The sequence below is a fragment of the Megalops cyprinoides genome, chromosome 4 (genome assembly GCF_013368585.1).
Source record: "Megalops cyprinoides isolate fMegCyp1 chromosome 4, fMegCyp1.pri, whole genome shotgun sequence".
Taxonomy (NCBI): domain Eukaryota; kingdom Metazoa; phylum Chordata; class Actinopteri; order Elopiformes; family Megalopidae; genus Megalops; species Megalops cyprinoides.
The window spans coordinates 27,580,830-27,605,660 of NC_050586.1; the positions used below are offsets into that span (position 1 = coordinate 27,580,830).

Sequence of the window (24,831 nt, forward strand, 5' to 3'; positions counted from 1 at the left end):
GATGTCCATGGGTTCAAGACTTCAGGCTGTATTACAAAGTGACAATTTAATTTATGATTATGTTAGTTTGTCCAATTACTTTTGGTCCCTTAAAAAAGTGGAAGGCACATATAAAATGTGTTGTAATTCCTTCACCGTTCAACTGATTTGGATGTAAATACCCTTAAATTAAAGGCCAAAGTCTGCACTTAAAGCACATCTTGATTGTTTCATTTCAAATCCATTGTGGTATTGTACAGAGCTGGAATGCTGAAAATCGTGTCAATGTCCAAATATTTATGGACCTGACTGTACCTTATATTGGCCTTATTACCCATCTGTAGAGGTTGAACTGAGGCTATCATTGCCTTAGATGAGGGTGTAACTGTAGTGCCTAACATGGGATTTCCTTCCATAGCCCTTAAGCAAAGGCTCCACACAACCCATGTGCGCTGCAACAATCACACAAGGCTCCGCCTCATAACTCCAACACTCCTCTGTGCTGATCAAAAGAAAAGTTCATTTTATTCCTGTGAAGTCAGCATTTGCAGTACTTCTTCCTCTCAGGAGGAAAGTCCACACAATGATGGAAAATGATGAATCGCCCCACAACTTAATGTATTTAAACCTTTGGTGCTGTTTGCAGTGTCGACCCTCAGTAAAACCGTGTCAAAACTGGAGCCCGGTGAGATATAGCCTTGTTAGAAGACAGCATGTCAGCGCTGTGATTTAGCGATGCGGTGATATCTTAACTTCCTCTCTGCGCTTTGGGTCAAGCTCAAAACAAACAGCTAAAGGCCAGGATTTGGAAGCTTATCACAGGCACAAGATCACAGCTGCTGACTGGGGTTTTTCATCTTTCTTTTGAAAGGAGTTGCAGGAATGTGTGGGCAGGGAACGTATCGTTTTCCTGCGTGAGGAAGACCGAGTTACACAGGGACACGCACCCGTGCATAGTGCACCACCCGCAATTAATTACCTCAAACTGATAAACAGGATAAAGCAGATGAAGAAGTTGATTGAACAGCATTAGGGCTGCGCATCTGTGAATCACAGGATCACGTTCAGAGAAAAGACAACAAGAGTCATACGGGTCCGATCTGAATCGTTCTAATTGAGAACAATTATGAAATGAAATTAAAATGAAAATTATCAGTCCTGCTGATAAATTCAGTTTTGTCTGATATTATTAGCATGACTAAATTCAGAACATGCTGGGGGGGGGGGGGGTGCATATCTGTAATGGCACAGTGAGGAAACATTGTTCTTCCAGTGCTGTAAAGTAGCAGTTTTCCTCCTTATTTTTGAGGTAGCCAGAACCTGTGTCCTTATCTCATTAATGTGTGAACAGTTGCGACCACCACTGAGTGCCTGAAATAAAGATGTGTATAGGCAGAACAAGGATGTTGAAAATCAAAAAATCCACAAAAAGTAAACATAAGGTAGGTCAAAACAAAGCACAAATTAGGAAATATATGAACATCTGCATTCTTCATTTTTGGAATTTCATGCACATATTAATATAGCAATACATTACAAATGTTCTGTAACACATGCAACATGGGTAACACTAGCGCTTAGAAACTGCTGCACGCTCTCACTAGTAGCCTGTGGAGCCAGGAGCCAGTGGTAGATCAGAAGAGGTTAGACATGAAAGCACTTGGGGAGGTTGTGGACCAGTTGAGAGGCAGCATCCTGGATAAGCAGCAGGGATGGGATCTGACACGCAGAGAGCCCAGCAAGGATGCAGCTGCAGTGGTCCAGGTGGGAGGGGAGACCTGGAAATGGATATTGCAAGGAGAGAATCTATGGGCTCTGCTCACAGATGCAAGGAAAGGTTCTCTGAGATGACGAGTGCCACTCCTCTTGATCAGCAATTCTTAGATTCTGTCCAGTCTATCTCACACACACATTTCCGTTGGCACAATGCTGTTTTCACACTGTCTGTCAAAATTCGACTGTCATTTTAAGTGGACACATACCCAGTGTTACCATTGCCCATGCAGATTACACAGACATGAAGAGGAAGAAGATGATAATGATAGTGATGATGAGGAGGACAATGATAGTAAGGACCCTTCTTCTTCCTCCTCCTCCTCCCCTTCTTATTTTATGACCATCATTTATGCTGATGCTCATTTGTGCTGCCAAACCCCTTCAGTAATTCTCCTAATTGAAGTTGGAAAAAGATGGATTTGGGGAAAAAATTCCAAAGATCTCTTGCTGCATCATCATCCTCAGCAAACAAGACTCATTTAGTGACAGGGAGTCATATACTACAAGTTCTAGATGACATAGAGGATGATGGATATACTGTGAAGCAGCCTTATAATCTGTGATTGATTGGTCACCCTGCCCAGTGACAAATATGCAGTCTTAATAGGATCACAGAAGTCCTAACTCTTTAATCTTTTTTTTTTAATTTTAGAAAAAAAGAAGAATCTGTTGCCTTAAGGAGTCCATTTCGATTTGTAAGTGTCTTGCATTACAAATTGAAATGGCATGAAACTGATTAAAACCGATTTCAGATTTCTGTCTTTAAATCTGTCTGATATCTGAGTTAGCAGCATATGGGGACTAATATGTAACATTGTCCTGGTCATTTTTTATGCAGAAATAAGGCTGATAAATGAGAAATGGAGATGAAATAGATCACTAGAGGTTTTCGACAGTAACCTTTAGCTTTGGCCAACAAGAGATATCGTTTGACCAGAGGGAATGTAGAGTTATTAGATCAACCAAATGAAATTAAATTACGGCATTAGGTTTTGACTCAGCCACTCTAAACAAAGTAATCCTCACAGAACAGTTTGCAGTCTCTCTCATAAAAAGAAAAAAACTGACTCATAGTGATTGTGACATGAAAGAAAGAGCAATGATGCTTTGGTAAAAGAAATTAAATCACCTGGAGTGATCTTACTTAGAAGCAACGAAATGTGTTTATATGATGATAAAACATCTTAAACCTACATTTAAGTTGCCTTTGGGAGGATAAAAACACACAGGCACACACAAAACACATTAGTGAAGGGAAGGTAGAATTTCCCCTCTGTCCTCAACTGGCAACCAAAGATAAATGTCAAGAGCAAATTGGCTTTGTCTGTTTGATAGATCATAAAAGCAAGGCAACTTGAGAGGAATCTTAGAGCAGAGCTCTAATGAGCATATGTATAAATGCAGGCGACGCCTCCCAGAGGCAAGACTTGAGTATGACTGGTTCAGTTTGGGGCTTGGGTCTTTAACTCTCCATGTGTCGTGGGGCTCCCAAGTGGCGCAGTCGGTAAAAACACTCGTTCCGTGTGTAGACTGAACACTACGGCCCGGGTTCGATCCTGACCGTGTCATTAGCTGACAGTGACTGGGAGCTCACAGGCTCACTCATCTCTGTGCTAGCTTAGCTTGTGGACTGCAGTGCGAAAAGAAGCAGTGGCTGACATCACGTGCCTTGGAGGAGGGCACATGCTTGTCGCGGATTGACACGCTCTCCCGGATTGACAGTGGGGGTTGTGCAATGGGACTGAACATCGATGACAATTGGGCTTTCCAAAAATTCGGGGAATAGGCCATTCCAAATTGGGGAGAAAATGGAAAAATGATGGTTCAGCACTCTCCATGACAAAAGCTCTGCAGTTACATCAGACAACCAACATGCAATGCAGAACACTGAGCAGAGCAATGTATACTGAGCGCGTGCACACACACACACAGCAGCTTGTGCATCAGTCAGTCAGAAGTCTTCCTTTTAGCATGAGCAGAGGGTGAAAGCAGGATACGAGAACAAAGTCAAAAAATGTGTTTCCACATCAGAGAACTGCCACTCGCGTCAGTCGTCAAGGCACATTACAGTAGCCAGACACCAACGGGTCCTCACACGACTGCCTGAGAACGCGCACGTTTGCAGCCGTGTGACTGACAGCTTTGGATCAGAGAGTGTCGAGGCGGAGGATCATCCAAACATGTGGGAGAATTCAGCTCTCGTCTCTCTCTCTCTCCACACTGCTGTCCTCCTCTCCTCAGTTTGGGTCCAAAGTGGTGTGCTTTCTCGCTTTGGATAAGTGGCACCTTACAGAACGTAATCTCACTGAATGAGGGAAACACTGGAGGTAGTCCTCTGTAGCAGTAATGCTCGTTTTTACACAAAAGGTTACAAAAACGTGCTTTTTATGTTATTTTAAATTTCATGTCAGCTTTGGTAAAACCACTGTTTTCAGGACAGGAGCGATGAATGCCTGGCATATTTTGCCTCAACTGGAAAATCATTTTTGAAAGAACACTTACACCTTTCTGATTCTAGACAATGTTTTCAAGAATGGGGAACTAATATATTTGCTTCCTTCCATAATAAATCAAACCTTTCAATACACTGAGCTCTTCTATGTGTCTGTATGAATGTGTGTAGGGGTGTATGTTGAAGGAAAGCAGAGAGCCCCCCCCAAACAAAAAAGTCATCACACAGAAGAGAGACCTCAACACTTCAGACAGAAAGCAAGTAATTAGGACACCCCCTAAACACCAGCCTGGTGATACAATCCCCCATCTTGTCTCCCAAAGATTCATCTTTCCCTCTTCCCCTTCCCTCTTCATCTTTCTTCGTTTTCCCAAAGCATCCCTTTGTTATCCATCACGGCGACGGAGAGATGAATTGCCTTTGTGGAACCGGGGCCTGGGGAGTTGGGGTGGAGGCACGGGGGGCTCATGAGGTCGGGGGGGGGGGGGGGGGGGGGCGGCATGCTCATTGCGTTTCATGGTTGCATTGTCCATTTTTCACAGGATGCAGTGTGTGTCCTGGAAGGTTTCTCTAAACGCCCTCGGCGTAACTCTCAAGCAATGTGGATCATTGACCACAAATGCCCCCCAGCCACACAGCTTTCCCTCTGAATTACAGTCACGAATCTCTCTCTTTTTTGACAGTCTCTTTCTTTCACAGTCACTGGTAAGGTTCCAGTTACTGCCGCATAACTGGTTTCTTTTTTTGCGCAGGAATCCAGCTAAGTTGGCTCCCAAACCAGAGCTTGCCTGCAACAACGGGTTTATGATAATGCTGTTTGCTGTATTGGTCAAGGCCACAGTGTGAGCCATTGCACAGTGGGTCCCCAGGAGTTGGTTCATGAGAACTGATAGATTTTTACCCTTAGAACTGACATGATGGAAATCAAGTCAAGCTGTATGATTGTGTAGCAGAAAGAAAATCACATGGGGACAGTGGAAGTGGTGTGGGAAAACGTCAGTCATACTGCAAGGTTTTTTTTTTTTTTAAATTAGAAAAAATCACACTTTAATACAGAGACTCTGCAACACACAATATTGTCACAACAATTGTTTATGTTTGACATCTGATGGCTCCCATGAGCCTGGGATTTCAACCTCATCGCTTCAGTTGATGTAGGCCAAGGACCAAGCCAGAGTTCTTGATACTGTCGAGCCACTTTGGAGAAAGGACAAGTGGAAATGCATGTTTCACATGGACTGACCCAGCAAATTTGGTCACATGCATACAACATCAATGTGACATTGAGAAAACGTTATGCTTTAGCTTGTGTACTAAATGGACCTTTGCCTTTCCTTGAACCCTTGCCGCCAGCTCCTCATGCCTGCTATACCAACAGCCAGAAAGATCCAGAACCCTGAGGCAAGGTCATGGTTGGTCGGAGTGATGTCATCGTTTCCTAAGCGTGATGTCAGGCGTCACAGTGTTTCAATGTTCCATCAAACACCAGGCCCCTCCCCCCACCCATAATTTGATAGCACACTTGAATGAGGCATTCAAAGCTTTTGATGATGTCACTGGAAAGCAGCTGTGAGTGGAAGAAATCAGGACAATTATCAGCAGAAAAGCTACTTTAGAATGACAAAATATTAACAAGGCACACAAAAAATTCATTCGTACATTAAGACAAAATATGTTCGAAGGATGAGAAACCCATGTGCGAAGAAGAAAGTTTGCACATTATTTACAGTAATCATTTCCCCTATGCTCCCTTGAAGCAGTATCTGAGAGCTGCCTGAATTCCAGAGCCATCATTGACAGTCGGGATAAGATTTTGGCTCTGATAGCATCACTCTCAGTCATCACGTTAATATTTGATGCACCGCATGAAAGAACAGATTTAGATAGGACTGCCCCTTTAAACAGTCTCATCTCCCGGCTGTGTGCTCCACCATTCTCTGTACATGACTGCCAGCGTCACATGCGTTTGGGTCCCGGTGGGACCCAAAAGCCAGCCTGTAACAGATCAAGATCCAAGCGTCTCATGATACCCGGCCCCAGGAGGAGCTGCTGTTTCCAGCAGTCAGCAGTTTCTTTGGCTCTGGTGGAGGCTTGTCCTTTATGTTCACAGTGGGAGGGTGCAAGAGCGTGCGTGCGTGGGAGGGAGAATGTTAGCCTTGACACAAAGATGTGGATGCGGTCCTGAAGGATGCAGCTGTCTCCGCTTTTGGTGTTGGATGGGACGGAGCCCTGACCAAAGCAGCATTCTCTCCCTCTGTCTCCCTCTGCCTCAGGTGTGCTCCCTGCAGGAAGGGATGATATCTGCAAATCTCAGCCTTGTCAGGATTAGAGGGGCTGTGAATAATCCAGTTACAGGATCAGAAATTTTACACATGAGGGGAGGAAAACGACTCCACCCTCTAGACGTATAGATCTTTCCGCCCAGCTCACCAAAGCAGATTCCCCTTATGATAATGTCAGGTCAGTGACGCCTCTCTCTCCACCGCTGCCGCAGAGCTGTTGAGCAGTGTTAATGGTGAGTCCAGCAATTTAATGATCATTATCACTGTTTATCTAGCAGCCAGACTCCGTCAGGATGACTTAAAGAGCCTGTGCTGCTTTCCCCATCTGCTCACGGGCATGATCGTCCTTGCGGGAATTGAACCAGCAATCTCTCGGTCATGAGCCAAGCACCTCGACCTCCAGAGCGCACCCCCCCCGGGACGACATCACTGCACCCCCCTCCTATCCCACAACGCAACCCATTTATTGGCTGATTCCAAGAGTAAAAAAAGACATATAGCCAGCACAAGCTGTACCTCACCAATCCTCCACCAGCAGCAATCTCCTTTCTGTTAGGCATCTTCCAATAGAGGACCATCATTTTCTAATCTCCCAGAGAAGTTTTTAGCATGGAGGTATATGTCTATGCGTGTGCCAGCTGAGGATCCCGTCACTCAACAAGCTATCAACCTTCCAGCTACCCATGGCGTCTGCAGTCCATGCTAATTTCTGATACTGCCATTTCAGTACAATACAATACTACTGCTACTACCACAAATAATAACAGCAATATTTGTGAGGTATTTTTGTTCAATTGCCACATCTACAAAATAAATTACAAGATGGTACACAGAGCTAATTTTGAGCAGCTGCAACAACATGCAGCATTTGGATATTTTTAGAAATGTAAAAACACCTTCAAAAGAATACAAATGTTACCTGTTCATGTAAACCTGGACAGGCGCTTCTAGATACAGATGTTTTATATCATTCATTACTGCCATGGTGAGACGTCATTGAATGAGGCACAGCACAAAGAACACAGGCCAACATAAGTGAACACATCTCACAAGCGGTCGAGGAAATTGGAGATTCTTCATTTGGTAGTGTGGGACATTAGTATCTGTCATGTACTGACTCTCTAGCCATTGCAGAGTCCCTACCCATGATGTGTGTGGGGGGGAACAGTACATATGTCTACACATGTGTGTGTGTGCGTATGTGTGTGTGCGCATGTGAGAGAGAGAGGATGGGGGAATGTGAGTGTGTATGTGTGTGTGTGTGAGGCGTGTGTGAGATTCTGTATGTCTGAAGGTGGGGAGAGGGGTGAAAGACTGATTGAATTTTCAATCCGCAATGAATCATGGGAAGTGGTGGGGTGGGGGGTGGGTAGCTGCTATCCCAGAACTTGGTTCCTGATAGGCTCGGACAGCAGGACAACACTGAACAGCAGCATGCCAGACTCCCTCACTGCTGGACCCCCACAGCGTGTTTCACGCTCATGGTGTGAACGGCTTTGAGCTCCAGCTACTTTAAATCAACCTCCTCTTCACAAGGCAGTCCTGCCAATTCCAAACCCAGCTGCCTGTTAGGTCAAGCCCATCAACGGCTCTCTCTCAAAGGGAGCACAGAAGCTGCACTTCAGTAAACTGGGGGAAAAGTCAGCATTTACCCTCTCTTCTGTGTGAATCTACTTTCCTGAATCGACCCAATAAGCCATTAAATTCTAATTCACACAACAAAGGCAAGGAAGCATATTCCATCTGATTTTTTTTTGCAGCCTACATTTTTCCAGACCACAACGGCAATTAAATTAATTACAACTCATCAAACATGCATTCAGAAAGACTGTTTATATGATACACTTAGTCAAATTAACTGTGTTGAAGTCCTGTTTGTCAGAGGCGCTAACTCTCTGTGCAATTAGTAAACATTATTACCCATTTTCCGTCAAAATTTTCCTCAATCCAACACTGACGTGGAATCACTAACGACTTTTTCAATAAACACACATTGCCAAACTCCGTGTTCTCACCCCGGAGGAACGAGAACAATCTCTGGCACTGATGTCGAGGCAACGGTAATGAATTCGACGAGAGAAAAGGATTCATCAAAATTAGGATTTGTGGCTGATAATTAAAACAGTCAAAAGCACAGAGGTAATATATCGACCGCACTGCCCATTTCCAAAAGTCCTTTGTGATACCCTGTAGAAATCATCTGAAAATAATTGAAATGCCTGGAATTGCTAGAAACTTGGTGGGTGGCTGAGTGTCCAGCACAGAATTAGCATTTTTTTCAACGAAATAGCTGTAATTGAAGTCAAACCCATATGGGCGAAAGACCGCATCGTGAGTCAGCTGGTCATTTGGAATTCTGAAAATAGTGTTTTTAGCACCCAATTTCAATAGTTTTCCAGTGCAAGCAGACTGGTATTAAAAAGAAGAATAAGATGTGAACATCAGTGTTACGCGTCCGATTTGGAATGCGATGAGCGTCCTAGAGGGCGACGTTTCTGTTCCACTGCTCCTCCTAATGCGCGCCGTTCCCCGCGATCTGCGTGGAGCGCGAGAAATTAATTCGCCCATCTTTGAGAAAGACATCATTAATCACCTCCCATGAGATGAGTTCAGGGTTTTTTTTTCCTCTGGCTGTCAGGGAATTAAGGCTTTCTGGCACTACATTTGAACATGTGTTAATTAGACGTAAAAGCTCTTGTGCTAACATAGAGCAGCTGGGACATGCCACTATGCTCCATTAACAATAAACGCTCAGCCACTTTGATTGATTAGAGGGGTGGGGGCAGGGGTGGGGGGTGTACCGGAATGCGAAGGCGGGTGATTTTGCCATCCGATGATGGTTAATTACCCCCACAGCAATCCCACCCCGGTCTCCGCCAGACACAACTTTAATAACAGCAGCAACAAAACCCATACAAATGCCCCACAACCCAGCATGTTTGAAATTAAGCTCAATACAAAAGCCGCAACTGATATTAATAACACACACTGCTTCCTCAGCTTCACGTTGACAGTTCTGTCTTTCTCTATCTGTATGACAGATAAGTTTGTATTTTGCCAGATGACTCTCAAGATTCTGGCTGATTTTTTTAAAAAAATTGGCTTAGTGCTACAAGGTGGTCCACAAAATGTCAACTCCCAACTCAATGTTGTTTCTGGTGGACACTAAACCTGTCTGTCCAATTAAAACAGGGCTCACATGTGATCTTTCCTTATAGCCCATGACCTTTGATGCATTTTAAAGGTCAATTGACTCTTTACATTGCATTCACATGACATTTAGCCGCTTGGAAAATTCTCTTAACCGCAGCGGCTTATAAACAAAGGTGTAAAGTGCTTGATATGCATGAAATGCATAATGAACTACAGTACATAGGGAAAATGACATACCACATAATAGCAAGTGTTATGCAGCACACAGTGCCGCAATTCTTAACACAGAAGTGCTGTAAAAATGTCAGCAAGTTCAACTATACCCAACGGTTATATATATATATATGAAAGGAAAACTCCTGTTTATAACTAGGTGTGGAGCAAAGACTCAGTCTAAAGAGATGACTCTTCCGCTGTTCTGACCACTGTGGGGAATGCCCCATTCCAGCACATCAGGGGCCAGAATAGACAGAAGGTTTGACCGGGATGTGAGATCCCATAAAGGAGGACTGGCCAGGCATTCCACTGCTTGTGGAATATGGAGCATGCGTTTTCACATACAGCTGTACTTTACTCGACTCATTCTAGCTCATCTGTCATTGAGATGTACCGGCAGTGTTACTAAAGTAGAAATTCACACATCACACGTATACCTCTCACTGACCTTGCACACGCCTTTTACACACCAGTATCTACGCAGTATCTACAGAGCCCCTGGCCCTCGTTTTCCCGCTTCTCTCTGTAATGAGGAGAAAACTCGGCAGACTTTGCTCTCATCAGAGATGCGCTTTTATACATATTTAATAACGGCTCGTAAATCCTGCCGCTCTCTGCTCCACGGGTGACACTTCTGGCACGTCGTCGATGAGAAATATTCCCTTCCCTGAGGCTTCGCGAGGACCTCCAGCGAGCCGGGCGCTGATCTGACCTGGCAACCCCCGCGCACCCCCGTTATCCAGCGGCGACGCCGAGACAAACCGCCACTACACCAGTGCGTGCATCTTCTGCATAACGTTGCACTAGGACAACTTGAGCACAGAATCAGAATTAGACCTTGGTAAAACAAACTTTACATATTTACATTGTAAATGTACATCTTTACATTTGAGCTTGTTCTGTTCAAAAATATTTATTTATGCTTTTATTTTTTGTTGGTTTTCTCCTTATGTAACCCTGTTTGTTTCATCATTTGTAGATTAGGCCCGCCTCACCATCATAACCTCCTGCAGGAGTGCTGAAGTGAGGCGAATGCAATCCTCTGACTCAAATCGAACACAGCCAACAGACATTTTCCACACTACAAGCCACACAGTGCACCACAGTGAAGCGGACACTGGTTGGAGAGCTGACACAGCTCTTGATGAATTCTGGGGTGCCTAAGAACAGCGAGACGAGGAAACCCTGGCCAACAGCCCTACCCCTTGCATGGAACAAAGCCGACTCGTTCTGCTGCTCTAGGCTCCTGGTCAATGTTGGTAGAGGATCTAGGTGCGGCAGTGTAGCATAGTGGTTAAGGAGCAGGACTCGTAACCGAAAGGTTGCCGGTTCGATCCCCGCTGGGACACTGCTGCTGTACCCTTGGGCAAGGTACTTAACCCACAGTTGACTCAGTAAATATCCAGCTGTATAAATGGATAACATTGTAAAGAACTGTAACCTATGTAAGTCGCTTTGGATAAAAGCGTCTGCTAAATGAATAAATGTAAATGATCTGACTGGTTTCAAAACTGAGCTGTCTGGTGCAACTTCTACTTTTTTTAAAATAATGTACTCATAAAACTGAACACTGGAGCAACTGAGCAAAGTTTAATCCGGGTTATAGTTGATGGACAGCCAGCTGGGATTCCAAGCTAAAACCCCCAGGTCAAAGATGCCATGGTCTCACATCCTCTCCTCATGTTTCTCCTGATCAACTGACTCATAGAGTTTTCACAAGCAGTTCTAGTTATTCAGCTAAGGTTTCACGCTAAAAACATCTCCTGGGAACAGGCATAGATCCAACAATGTCAATATCACCCAGGTCTTCACACCTCTGGTCTCTGCAAGCCAGGAGAGCAGTGCGGAAATTTGTTCGATGGCTTAATAAAGGATTGTACACTTCAGCTGAAAGGACATTACACAGCAGAGCCCTGGCTTGTCCTTTCCTTCCCACGTCTCACAGAGTAGCAAGAGGGAAACAAAAGGCACCCCTGGCCAGTGACCAAGACTCTCTGAGCTCTCCGCTCATATTGAGTTTACACAGTTGTTTTGCAGCTCTGTTGCAAAGCCTTGTAAAACTGCAAGAGACACGCTGTGGCAGTGCTCCGGCGGACAATGAGAAAGAAGCTCCATGTTCTTAAAAGCTTACATTCGCTCTTTTTTTCCTGCTTCAAGATGAATCAAGCAGAGAGGTAGAGAGAGAGAGAAAGTGAAAAAAGCATTTCGGTAATATAGAGCGGCAGGTGTAGAGGAGCCTTATTGACCTCTGTTACAGCTGAAGCAGATTTCTGGAAAAAGAGCCGTGGGCTGTTTTTTTTTCCCCGTCCACCTGCAGTGAAGGATTAACGAGCACAGGCCCACCTGCCGTCCGCCTAGCATCGAACCCCGGCCTGAGCCTGCACAACTTTCAGGGGGGTCAAAAACATGCCTCAGGGATATAGCACCATTCCACTGCTGGCCCATTACCCACAGTGCATCTGTAATGGGCATATCCCCCACTGTGTAATAAACATTCCTGATCTGAGATTTTGTCTTAACCTTCCCTATCTGTCCCCCCCCCCCCCCCCCCTCCTTAATTTGGTTTGTTCCTTGTCTGAACTTGCTGCATTTGTGGCTTGTGGTAGTGACGAAAAATAACAATACAGGACTCTTTCGAGGCCCTGTAATTGGAACGAGTACAATTTAAATGCCCCAAGCAGAGGGGCAGCAGGTCCACGTTCAGACAGGTATGGCAGGCTCAGGCAGCAAGGCACAGGCGTTAGGCTTGAATCCCAAAGACGGGAAATGCTGTTGTTCCCTTGAGAAAGGTGCTTAGCTGGACATGCTGACTGGGTACTGAAACTGACATGGTTCTGGTGAGAGGGTGGACATTGCAGACCACAGAGTCTGCCTCAGCCAGCGGGTCCGCGATGGGGCACGTCTGTGTCTGTTCTGTTCGGATAACACCTAGGACACGCAGGGCGCAGTGAGGCAGTGCAGGGCGACGATGCTCAGCAAACACAGAGAGACAGAGGGGAAACAGTATCGTGCAGCTCTCTCATGTTCCGCATTCATGCATGCTGCTGGGATACCTAAACAGCATAACAACACATCCCCCTGTGGACAGTTAGAAGTCAAAGCCATGGCTGGCTGTCGGATCAAAGACATGGTTTCTACATACTCGAGCTTGCTGCAACACGCCAGCTCCTTACACACACAGGGGCTGCTGTTTTTTCAGTTTCCATGCTTTGCGAACCCTTTATCCACAGTGGTTTTCCTTTATATCTTACATTTAAGGGGCTCAAACCTGCAACCTACTGGACACAAGCTTCGCTTCCCAACTGCTGTGCAGCACTACTCTACACTCTATATTTTTCACATTTGTTCCACAATTACCATATATTCATAACAGAAAAAGAAGGCAATTTTTATGTTTTCAGTGTCATGATTTATACAAATATGCCTATTTTCAGTGTCATCATGATTTATACAAATATGCCTAGTTAGATTGAATCATTTTGACACTGATTTCAGTGGCCTCAATTCTTTTGTTAGTCTTCTGGGTTCAAAAGTGACTTATTTCCCTGACTTAGCCTATATTCATTAGAAATCCAAAATCCAAAATCCATTAGATTTAAGAGAACACAGATGTGCCTTGACAGATCATAGGACATGATGCTCTGAATCCTAAGGCAGGTGACAGATGTAAGTCTTCTTAGCAAGGAATGAAAGTAAACAGATTTGCAGTCTCATTACACATGGACAGATATCCATTACAGCTAAGCATCTTGGGTATACAGTTGTTCTCCTGTGAGTGACAGCTTTGCCTTATTTCCTTTACAGGTATGTTTTATGCGTCAGTACTCAGGAGGGTAAAATGACTGATTTTCTTGTGACAGGAAAAAAGTCAATATCAGTGAAGATCAATTTCAATAGATTTTGCAATTCAAATGTAAATGTCACCTTAAACATGTCAATGGTAACAATAGCCAACTTACACAGAAAGCAGGGAAACAATGAGTTTGAAAAGCAGTACTTTCCACTTAAATGGACAATGTGGACAATGACGCAACCAATCAGATCAAATCTCACCCCTGATTGGTTTAGCTGAGCCTGGGTCATGCGTCAGAGGTAAGCCTAAAGAAGCAGCAGTCCCCTGGCCTGGTCCTGGACGGCCACAGTGGCCCTGGATGGCGGTCTTTCAACACATTCTCCAAGTTTACATTTTTCAGAAACCCTTTAACCTTTTTGTGTCTTCAAATATCTTTGTGAGCATTTTCTTCTTTGTGAGCATTTTTCTTCTTCATCTAAGCATCACTCACTACATTGTACAATATTCCTGCCTCCTGTCAGATTCGTTTGTAGGCAAGTTTCGACATCGAGGTACCGTGCCAGGCTTCGATCAAAAATGTATGATAAGCAGAGCAAAAACAAAGTCACAAACAGAAAAGTTCACTTTTCTCCAAAACCTCAGCACTCTCACAAAGAGCGACTGGGGCAGTCAGCAAATCAGAGTGACACGAGCGCTATCCAGAAGGGAGACAGGCCAGAGCCGTCATGCTTGTCTGAGTTTTAGAAGCAGATGTGGTCTGCTCACGGGGAGCAGGGCCAGACACAGCGACTACAATGACTGCTTGCAGGAGTCCTCTCTCTGACATGTCAGCCAGGCCTCACGAGTCACAGAGCACATGGCAGCACGGCACCAAGCACCATCAAGGACCAGATGAACTGATCCCACTCTTCAAGCTTACAGAAAATAGTACGGGCTTATAGAGGGGTTCTAAGAAGAAAGAGATTGGGTTTATTGAGGGGTTCTCAGAGGAAAGAGCTTGGTCTTATTGGGGGGTTCTGACAGGAAAGAGATTAGGTTTATAGAAAGGTTCTGACAGGAAGAGGATTGGTTACTGAGGGGTTCTGACAGGAAAGAGATTGGGGTTGTAGAGGGGTTCTGACAGGAAAGAGATTGGTGTTGTAGAGGGGTTCTGACAGCAAAGAGATTGGTGTTATAGAGGGGTTCTCCTGGTGTGTTTCTCCTCCTAACTCTTCCTCTCAGGCTGATGGGTTACTAGCTGTGATTCCATGCAACGATTTTACTGAGATCAAGCCACTGTTAGCACTGGATGGAAGACAAAAAAACATTCTCTAATCTCAAACACCTCAACTAATTTATACCATAAGACTGATCCTAGATCAGCTTGAAAGTGATCCTGGACAATAATCCCTGTGTAATTCAGGATCAACAAAAAAAAGCAAATTCTGGAGCAGGCCTAGCATGTTATTTAGGGGAGCCAGAATCAGAGAGAGAAAGAGGAAGCAAAAGAGAAAAATGGAGGGGTAGAGAGAGACAGAGGAGGGAGAGGCTGGGAGTACTGAGTGAGAGCTCTCTGCCCTTCCTGCATTCGCCCTGCGCTGTGGCCCGGCAGACAAAGAGCTAATTGAGCGACACGGAGAGGGCAAATGGGTTGTGCGCTTTCTCTCAGCCCGGTTCTGACCCAGGAGAGCAGGGGTGGCACCTGCGGGAATAGACTGCCTTATGCCCAAACTCATTCACAGAACATGCTTCACACTCTGTAGTGGGAAAATAGTCAATGCTAATGTGTGAGTAAGGGCAAGGTACTCATGCACACAAATGATATATGCTTCACAAGTCATGTGGACCTGATGCCCCTGTGTATACTATACGTTTGTAAAAACAGATGTGCCATGCCATAGCAGCCAACAGCTATTTTTCACACTACAAGACATACTGTGCCACAGAGTGAAGCGGTCACTCATTGGAGGACAGGCGCTGCTACTCTGTCATCCGAGTCACCTCCAGGTGCCTGACGAATCTGCAGGGTAGCTGACAGCAGTGAGACAATGAGTCCCTGGTGAATCCATCCACCCGTACCCCTAACGAAGCCAGTGTGTTCTGCTGCAGGGGACTCCTGATTATGATCCGCAAATGACAAGTGTCCTTTACAACCTGGGCTGTGAGGGTCAGTCTGCACTCAGGATGACAACCACGTCACCCAGGAGACGTGAAAGATGAATTGTTAAGCATCCATCTGCATTCAAGTGTCAGTTATTCTCAGTTACAAATGTCGATGGCTGTTGCTAAGTAATTAGATGTTGTACAATTAGATTTTGTGACTAAATGTTTTTCGATAAGAGTGAGTGATGAATCCTGTCCTTTGAGGACAGAGGCTGCTCTGTACCAACCTGACACTTACAGGTCATTACGGGTCAATGGATTTATCGGTGAGCTGTGGGACTGGGATTGGTTCACACATTTCAGCTGTACAGTTGTGAACCAGTGCTAAATTTGTCCAACTGGTGACAGAGGGACTCGCATGAATTCACATCTTTAATTACGGCTCTTTAAATGGCCGGCATGGGGAGGACAGGCCAAAACGTCACAGTATGTCGGACCCCATTACCATCACTCTCGTGCAGGTGCCGTGACAACGGAGAAAATCTTCGCTTTCTGAGAAGTCGGTCGCCAATCCAGAGCGATTCTGACCAACTGCGGCCAACCGGCTCAAGAATTCATTGCCAGGCCCTGTCAATATCCACGCACGTTAATAAGCAATCATTTCAGCAGATGAGCCCCGACATTGATAGGCCCAAACGGGCAATCTTTTCCATTCCATCGCACCATTGATCCATGCTTATTTAGCTGCTAATAACCTCTGACCAGGAAAAAAAAGCCTCCATTCACTGCCCCTGTTTCACCCCTATTTGAGACAGTGTGAGTGCAAGTGGAGTTACACCGGCACAAACGGCAGTTACAGAACAATGGCAGCTGTTCTCAAAGTTCTTTATCTTGCATAGCAAAGCTTGTACGGTTGCATCATATTTCATTTGTGATGACAAATTCAGAAAAGTGAGTTGCTCTTGCGCTGTGGTACCCAGAGAATCAAGCCACCTTGTACAGAAACTACGCCTTAGTGGAAAATAATGTCGGGGACACTGAGGTCCAGGAACAGCACTTCTCTCCTTGATATTTTTAATCAAAAGTCCAGCTGATGGAGGCCAAAGGAGCCCTTAGAGACCGGCAGGGTGTATGCTGTCTTTATTAGTGTGGGCCCCGAGCAGGACACAGATGTACTTCTCAAAGCAGGAAAGACCTTGGTTTCATAACTGTGCATTCAGCCAGTAAAGCCAACTAAGACAGGGTATCATTCCATTCTGTCTCTGTTCCAGCCTCCTCGATTCTCTGACACCTCTCAACTGTTTTAGAGTCATTTGCCAAACATCTGGGAACACCATTATATTCTCAACACAAAAATCCCAAAGGAGCTCAGTGGAACTGCGGTGAAGATAAACTACTTTTAGTGTTTTTCCAGTCTGTACAAAAATAAAATAATTCATAGCGCCGACAGCCATTAGAGGACCAAACTGTGCTATCTGGGCTGTTATCTGAAGTCCAGCGCGTTTGGTTGTTTCTCTCGCTCTCTCGTTATGCACAGAAACTGTCAACTGTTCTGACAGCAAACTCTCAAAGAGCTGTCTAGAAAGTTCCAAAAGCAAAACGCTCTCCTCACGCTTACTGTTTTTAGCTATGAATCCTCCTGACCGTAGTTCTTGGGCAGTCGTGGAAGGGTTATGTTATTATGCCACCTATTTAACAGTGGACGTCAAACACATTATAAATTCCCACCGCCTACTACGTCCCACCTTCACAACAGCCATTTAGCCATATATCCCTCTCCACTCACCGCTGTGCTGTTCATATCTGGGTGGGCTATTTTTCACCCTACAGGTCAAACAACGTATTACAGCAGAATAGGCACCTACTGGAGGAACAGCTTCTCTCTGTGGCTTCATCTACATGCACACAGCATATTGGATATTGGTCCTTATCATGGTTATGCTTGCATTTCGAATAAGCTGTTTAGGGGCATCATGCAGTATGATCGCTGCCAATATTCTGATTTTTGGTACAAGGTAAGAATAAGCCTCCTGAATTAGCCATGTAAAACACAGGCATGATTTTTCCTGCTAATTTTATTATCTGTGAAGAGCATGTGAAATGGTTGATTTTACATAGTGTAGCTTTCTTGGCAGTTTTGTGAAATATCCTGTAAAATATCCTGCAACTGTCACCTCATTGCTTCAAAAATGTTTTTAGTGAGTCATGACCGAGTGAGATTGCAAACCACTGTTCAGTCATAAAATAATGGGAGGAATTCTGGTCATTAAATGACTCAGTACTTTGTTTAACAGAGGAATGTGCCGCATGCTTTATTTGGTTTTGTCATATCTGCAATACTGGCTTATAGGGGTCGTGGTTATTGGACGGTACTTACGGGACTCTTGCCATCGTCGTGAAACTTGAATGTTCGCATTGACATCAGAATATTATGCACATGTAAACACAATGTCACTGATGGCAACCAGTGACTTGGTAGCTTGCTTGGTGAGTCATTAGGAGACATTGACAGAGTGGTGCGCTAAGGAAGGCTGACTGACATACGCCTTCCGCACCACACACTCTGCCGTAGATGACTAATGACACAGCCTGCACTCAGAAAGTGTTAATAATTCTAACAACTTCTTTTATTCTAAGAGAAACAATGTTTACAAAGCAGCTTCCGCCTGTTTTCTCCCAGACAACAAAACAAACCGTAAAGGTCTTTAATCACTTAGATTGCAAACCATGTTTGAGTTGTTCAACCGTGTACTGTTTTACTGGAAAAAAAAAATGACAAGGTCCTTCTGTTAACGAACTGCAAGCAATAGCATAGCGCCGCCGCGATTAAAGCACGCTCTGTTAGAAACACTGCATCAGTACATCATCAGGCTAATTTTAAACAAAATAACAACAGAGGAAAATTATATTTCCAACAACAAGTAAGGCTGACATAGCCTAAGGCCTTTATTAATTTAATCATTTTTGCTACTCAACTCAATCACAGTGTCTACAGAGCAAGTGAGCTGGAGTCCATTGACGATTCTTCCGATAAAGGTTGCCCTGCGTTTCTGCTGAAACAACAGCAGCCCGACTTCAACCACGTCACTCCCCGGCATGAGTTCATCCTCTCGTCCGGACGGTAACGTCCCGTTGCAGCCGGATACAGTGCAGTCACCCTCATGAGATGAAACAGTGTAGTGTAGCGTTTTTTTTTTTTTTTTTTTGGTTTATCTAGAGCTCCAGCGAGCCTTTTGTGAAAAGGGCCGGAGAGCGGAGCAGCAGCTCTGGTTAATATCATTCCAACGTGTGAGGAACATGGCGAAGTGCAGCAATACAGCGCATCTCTCGTTTGGCGGTGGAAGACATCCTGTCTTCCGATAATGAGAGGAAAAATTAAAGAGCAATCAAAAATATATATATAGAGATAGCTGATCTTAGTAGTGGTGCTGTTCTTGACTGCTTGAGTGTGTGTGTGTGTGTGCATATGTGTGAGAATATGAGAAAAAAATGCTATCATGCAAAATATCCTCCATACTTTACATAAATACAAAATTACATTTCTGATCTTTTTTTTTCCGGTTAAGAATATATCTGTAAACACTGATTAGGTCTTTCCGCTGGCAAACAGGAAACTCCCCCAAACTGGCTTCCCGGAGAGAAGAGTCCAGAGTGTCTGCCTGAAGCCCCCCACCCCCCGCAGCCCATCCCCACGCTAACAACAGGAAGGAGGGAGAGGGAAGCCGGTGCAGTGGAAGCTCTGGCAATGTTTTGCCGGTAGAGGCGTGGCCGGGGCGTGCCCGGGGGGCGTGGCCCCGCGGGCGGGCTCACAGCCCCTGCAGGAACTCCTGCAGCTGCCGGACGATCTCCGTGTCCACGGTCTCCATCAGCGCCTGGAAGCCCTGCTCCCCCATCAGCTGCTGCTGCGCCTTCAGCTTCTCGTACACAAACTGCTGCAGAGAAACGCTGTGCACCGGGTCCTCCAAGGCGAGCTGTAGGAGAGGGAGGGAGAGACGGGGAGACAATAGGTAACACCATACGTGGAGTCCAACCTGGAACTCAGAATACTGAATCCTATAATAAGAAACTTCTTATTAGCATATTATGTATAGTAGAATGGAAACAGGGGAGCAAAAGGCTGCTGGGACACTGGGAGTAAGGCCCATGGATAAGAGCCTCTGGATAAGAGCCTGTGGATAGGGGACTCTGGATAAGGGCCTAGCAGGGTTTGGGGACAAAGATCTAGCAAGACTTGTAGATAAGGCTTCTGGATAAGGGCCTTTGGATAAGGACCTAGTAGGGTTTGGGGATGAAGGTCCAGCAAGGCTTGTGGATAAGGCTTCTGGATAAGGGCCTGTGGATAAGGACCTAGCAAGGTTTGGGGATGAAGGTCCAGCAAGGCTTGTGGATAAGGCTTCTGGATAAGGGCCTGTGGATAAGGACCTAGCAAGGTTTGGGGATGAAGGTCCAGCAAGGCTTGTGGATAAGGCTTCTGGATAAGGGCCTGTGGATAAGGACCTAGCAAGGTTTGGGGATGAAGGTCCAGCAAGGCTTGTGGATAAGGCTTCTGGATAAGGGCCTGTGGATAAGGACCTAGCAAGGTTTGGGGATGAAGGTCCAGCAAGGCTTGTGGATAAGGGCCTCTTGATAAAGGCCTCTGAGAAGCACTAATACATAAAACTGGGCAGCTCTGATCCAGGAGGAGCGCAGAGTACGTGCACGCACCTGCAAAAGAAACACAGCGCAAGCTTTAAAACAGGAGGGGAGTGCACCGGGTGTGCCCCCTGCCACGTGACCAACGCACGTGAATCTGCGTACCCCCCCCACCCCCCATTCTGAGTTTATATTCCGGGGGGGCCTGGATAGATATGTCAGTCAGCAGCTAATAACATAATTACACTAATTAAGCTCCCTCCTCGGAGACCCCTGGGCTGAGAGCGCTCCGCTCAGCAGGCAGCCCAATCACCTGTGCAGCTGAGGGGAGCGCGGTGAGCCTGCCCGGGGCGACAACAGCTTCCTGCTTCCTGCGACAAACAGGACCGCAGGCTCGGGAGCCGCCGCCGACACTGCGCAGCGGGAATCAGACCCTGCACCGACCCGCGGGGGCCGCCGTGGCGTCGGTGCCGCCGTCTGCACACACAGGTGTGCCACTCCTCATTCCCGGCCCTCCTTTTATGATAATCGCCCTAAAAGGTCGCCGGCGCTCCTGGGCGAGACGGCTGATCAGGTAATTGCGACTTTGGCGCTGATAACAGCAGGCTATCAGAGGGAGCGATCATGCGAGAAAGTGCGCTGATTAATTGTGGAACCATCACTGCCATTTGTATTATCATTACTGTAACCGTCCTGACACCCCATCCCGCAGACTCTCTCTTTTAATAAGAATTGCCATTCTCCATCCTTCTCATCAGAAACGCAATGGGAATTATTACTTCTAACATCCCGCTGAGTGGTGGGAGTCGAGCGACAGCACCCCCCCCCAAAAAGACTGGGTCAGTCAAACCCCCTAACTGACCCGGGCTGCAGCACCACTTCAGTAATTCAGCTTGATGTCTGGCTTGTGTTGTGTTTCTCTGTCTTCCTGTCTGTCAGTGTAGGTGTGTCTTTGTTTTTGCGTTTTTGTGTGCTTTTGTTCTTGTTTACAGCCCCACGTGCTCCGTCGTCCCACCTCCTGTCCTGCCTGTCTGCCCTTCTGCCACACCCACCACCTGAAGCCCGTCCTTCTCACCCGTTCCCTGTTAATTTATTATTAGTCTGTGTATGAATACCCCTCTGTTTTCTTTGTTCTCTGCCAGTTCGTCTTCAGTTTGTTAGACTGTTTCGTTCCCGCCTGCTGTAGCTATCTGTTCGCTCTTATGTTTAACTTCTGCTTGGCCCCTTGCATACTCTTCCTGCCTGCCGATTTGGAACAATTCTCTGCCTGGTTAGTTTGACTGCTCTGCCTGTTTGGACCCTGATTTCTGCCTGTGCCCCTCTGTTCCTGTTTACCCGTTTCGCCTGTGTATGACCTCTGCTTGTACTTTTGGATTTGTCTTTGCCTCGTGTTTTTGGATATCTGCCTGCTTTTGTGGTTTTGACATGGACTGTTTTTGACTACTGTTTGCGGTTTGTGCTGTCAAATAAAATACCTAACTTTGGCATTCTAGTCTTTGCCTGGGTCCTTCCACCTGAAAGCGTTACACCACAGGCCTGTACTAGGGTGGAGGTGATGACCCCAATTCTGTTAACCACTCCGTCGTAGGATTGGTCTCACAGGTTTGTGGGCGCTCCGGACCCAGCAGATCAGACGAAATTCCTGACAGCCTCCAGTATTCCTTCCAGTTCCTCAGGGGTGGAAACCACAAGTGCTGGGCCAGAGAAAGCGGCAGGCAGCTTGGGGAACTTTGATAACGCATCTGGAGTGGATGTGGACTGATGCAGTGATCAGACATCGTACTGTCGCTCCGGCGGCGTTCACCCCACAGAGAAGGACGCCCGTTTATTAATGCAAGCGGGCCTATAATCCGCAGCAGCCCTGGATGGTGCCGATCAGGATAATACACCGACACGCAAAATAATCCTGACGCTGCTGATGTTCAAAAATAATGAGTAAGAAATGTGCTGCTTTTTTTCCCCCTTACAATGGAATCACTCCGAGATCCTGTTGTGAGGGAATGAGGACATTGAGCTGTGCTAAGCAGCAGGCTGAGTGGATGAGAGTGAACCTGTATACACAGCAGCATATGCGTGGGAGACCAGGGCCTGTAAGTGAATCCCCCCCATAACGACGTTACACTGAGCCCCGTGTGGAAGCAACCACGCCAACACAGAGCCAGGGCCGGATTAGATTTCTTTAAATTTTCGCTAATAGTTGCTGAGCTTGGCAGATCCTCTCTAGCACAAACCCCCAAACTCCCGCTACCTGGAGAAAACGCGTTAAGCATGCCGTGAGCGGGAAGCTTAGCTCTTTAATTTGATGGAGCAGTACAGAGCGAAGCGTGAAGCCAAGAAATGGTCATCAGAGGAGCTCACAGTGTTTTTATTTCCAGTGCTAAATGTCACTCTCTGGGGCCTGAAAGAGGGAGGAGGGGACAGACGCGTCTGACAGCAAGTCCGTACTGTTCCTGTGGAGCTCTCTCTTATTGATTGCAGGGACTGGGAGAGAGGCAGGCAGCCGCGTCGTTGCTGGCCGATGGCTTGCAGCTGCTTGTCTGCCTGCGTGAGGCAATCAGGCCTGTGCGACGTGGCAAAGCTATCGCCTTTCAGTGGAGGTGAAGGGACGTTTCAGAAAGGCAAGGAAAGCAGGGAGAGGGGCAGGAGCAGAAACAGACCCTGCTGTTTGTAACTACGGCACACCATGCAGTAAAACAAAAAACAAACAAAACACAGGAGTGATGTGAATAAGAATGCATGAAAAAACAGTAGAGGATCCTGCCTTTCAGCTTATTCTCAGTACTCTCTGCAACTGTTTTTCTCAACAACAATAAGACAAATGGTACAGAACATAAATTTCCTTAAGACCTTCAGATAGAGACCTCAAGATACCTTCCATACCTGTTGCTTACATACTGCTAATTGTATGGAAGCCTTGATATTAAAGGCTTGTTTTTTCTGGAAGGGCTGAGCAGGATGTGGGGTTAGAGGAATGTTCTTGTGGAAATGTGGAACAGGGCTAAGCTAACAGGTTCTGACAAGACTGTCAGGAGACATGGCCCCAGGACAGACAGACTGACGTCTGCCTATCGATAACCTGAAGGTACTTAGCTAACTGCTACCAGTGTATCATTCTGTGTCGTACCGACTCCCTGACCCCACGTACGCATCAGCACAGGAGCCGCCCGGGGACAACTAGGGTTCGCCACAACCTCTGCCCTCTCCAGGACGCGAGCCCACAACGCTCTGTCATTCATGCTGAAATGGGTCTGGCGAGGCAAAGCCGGTGAAAGCCAAAGGCAGAAACAAACACGGAGCTCGCCCATGCCAGCAATGGTGGCGCTGGCTGTGTAATCGCCGGCATGGCACTGTTTCTGGGAGACATGTGGTACAGCAATGCAGAGACGGGGGCCTGACAGCGTGGGAATGCGGAGGGACGGAGGGACACGCTGGAAACGGCCAGAGAGGCCAGACAGCTGGCAGGGGAGGCAGTGCCAGCTAATCCCGTTACCAGCATCGAAGGAAAACCTCACGGCAGCTTACGCTTCCATAGCCGTGTTCACTGAGCCAAAGAGAGAGAGAGAGGGGGGGGGGGGGGAGAGAGAGAGAGGGAGAGAGTGCGAGAGAGTGAGCGACAGAGAGAGAGTGAGAGAGAGAGAGAGAGAGAGAGGGAGGGGGCGAAGTAATCTATATATATGTAAAATCTAACAGAGGGATGGAGGGAGGGAGGGATGGAGGGAGAGGGAGTCCAGATAACACGGTACTCCTTCCCAAACACTGAGTTAGCATGAGGGCTCAGAACATCCTTCACACACAATCAACTGGAAAATGATTCAATCCATCACAAACCAAACTGTCCCAATGCGGTAGTATGACACTCAGACTCTCTCTCACACTTACACACGACCACACATGTGTGCACGCCTCACTCACTCACTCACACACACACACACACACACACACACACACACACAGACACACACACACAGACACACACACAGACACACACACAGACACACACACGCACGTAAACACGCACGTAAACACACACACACACACACACACAGACACACACACACACACACACACACACACACACACACACACACACACACACACGCACGTAAACACACCCACACACAGATACAGATATTCACAAAGATAAATACACACAAGCACGTACAAATACAAGATGTCACTTCTTAGGGCATGTATACTCCAAGGTCTTGTAACAGGTGACATAAAATCATTAACTTTAGGTTTTTCATCCTTTCATCAAAAAATTGCACCAAAAGATGTCTTCAAGACAAAGAGGTTTTGCAGTTGTAAAGCTGGGTAAGAACAGAGGAAGGGGGGATTTCTCTACAATACTCTGCACATTCCTGCCTACCTCCTGAGCTATCACAAGAATGCACAAATGTTCCCTTTTCTCTTCTTTTTATGAGCTTGGCAGGTCTGCTCTACTCAAATAGTAATAGCTTTCAATA

The 24,831-nt window shown here is 46.2% G+C and overlaps 1 protein-coding gene across 1 annotated transcript in view; it reads right to left on the bottom strand.

The window, feature by feature from the left end:
* Positions 1-18,402: 18,402 nt before the first annotated feature.
* Positions 18,403-24,831, bottom strand: part of ipo11 (importin 11) — a 157,004-nt gene continuing 150,575 nt past the window's right edge. Inside the window, exon 30 of the mRNA XM_036527298.1 lies at positions 18,403-19,704. Within this exon, the coding sequence (XP_036383191.1) occupies positions 19,540-19,704 (165 nt within the window). The 3' untranslated portion in view covers positions 18,403-19,539. The remainder of the gene's footprint in view (positions 19,705-24,831) is intronic.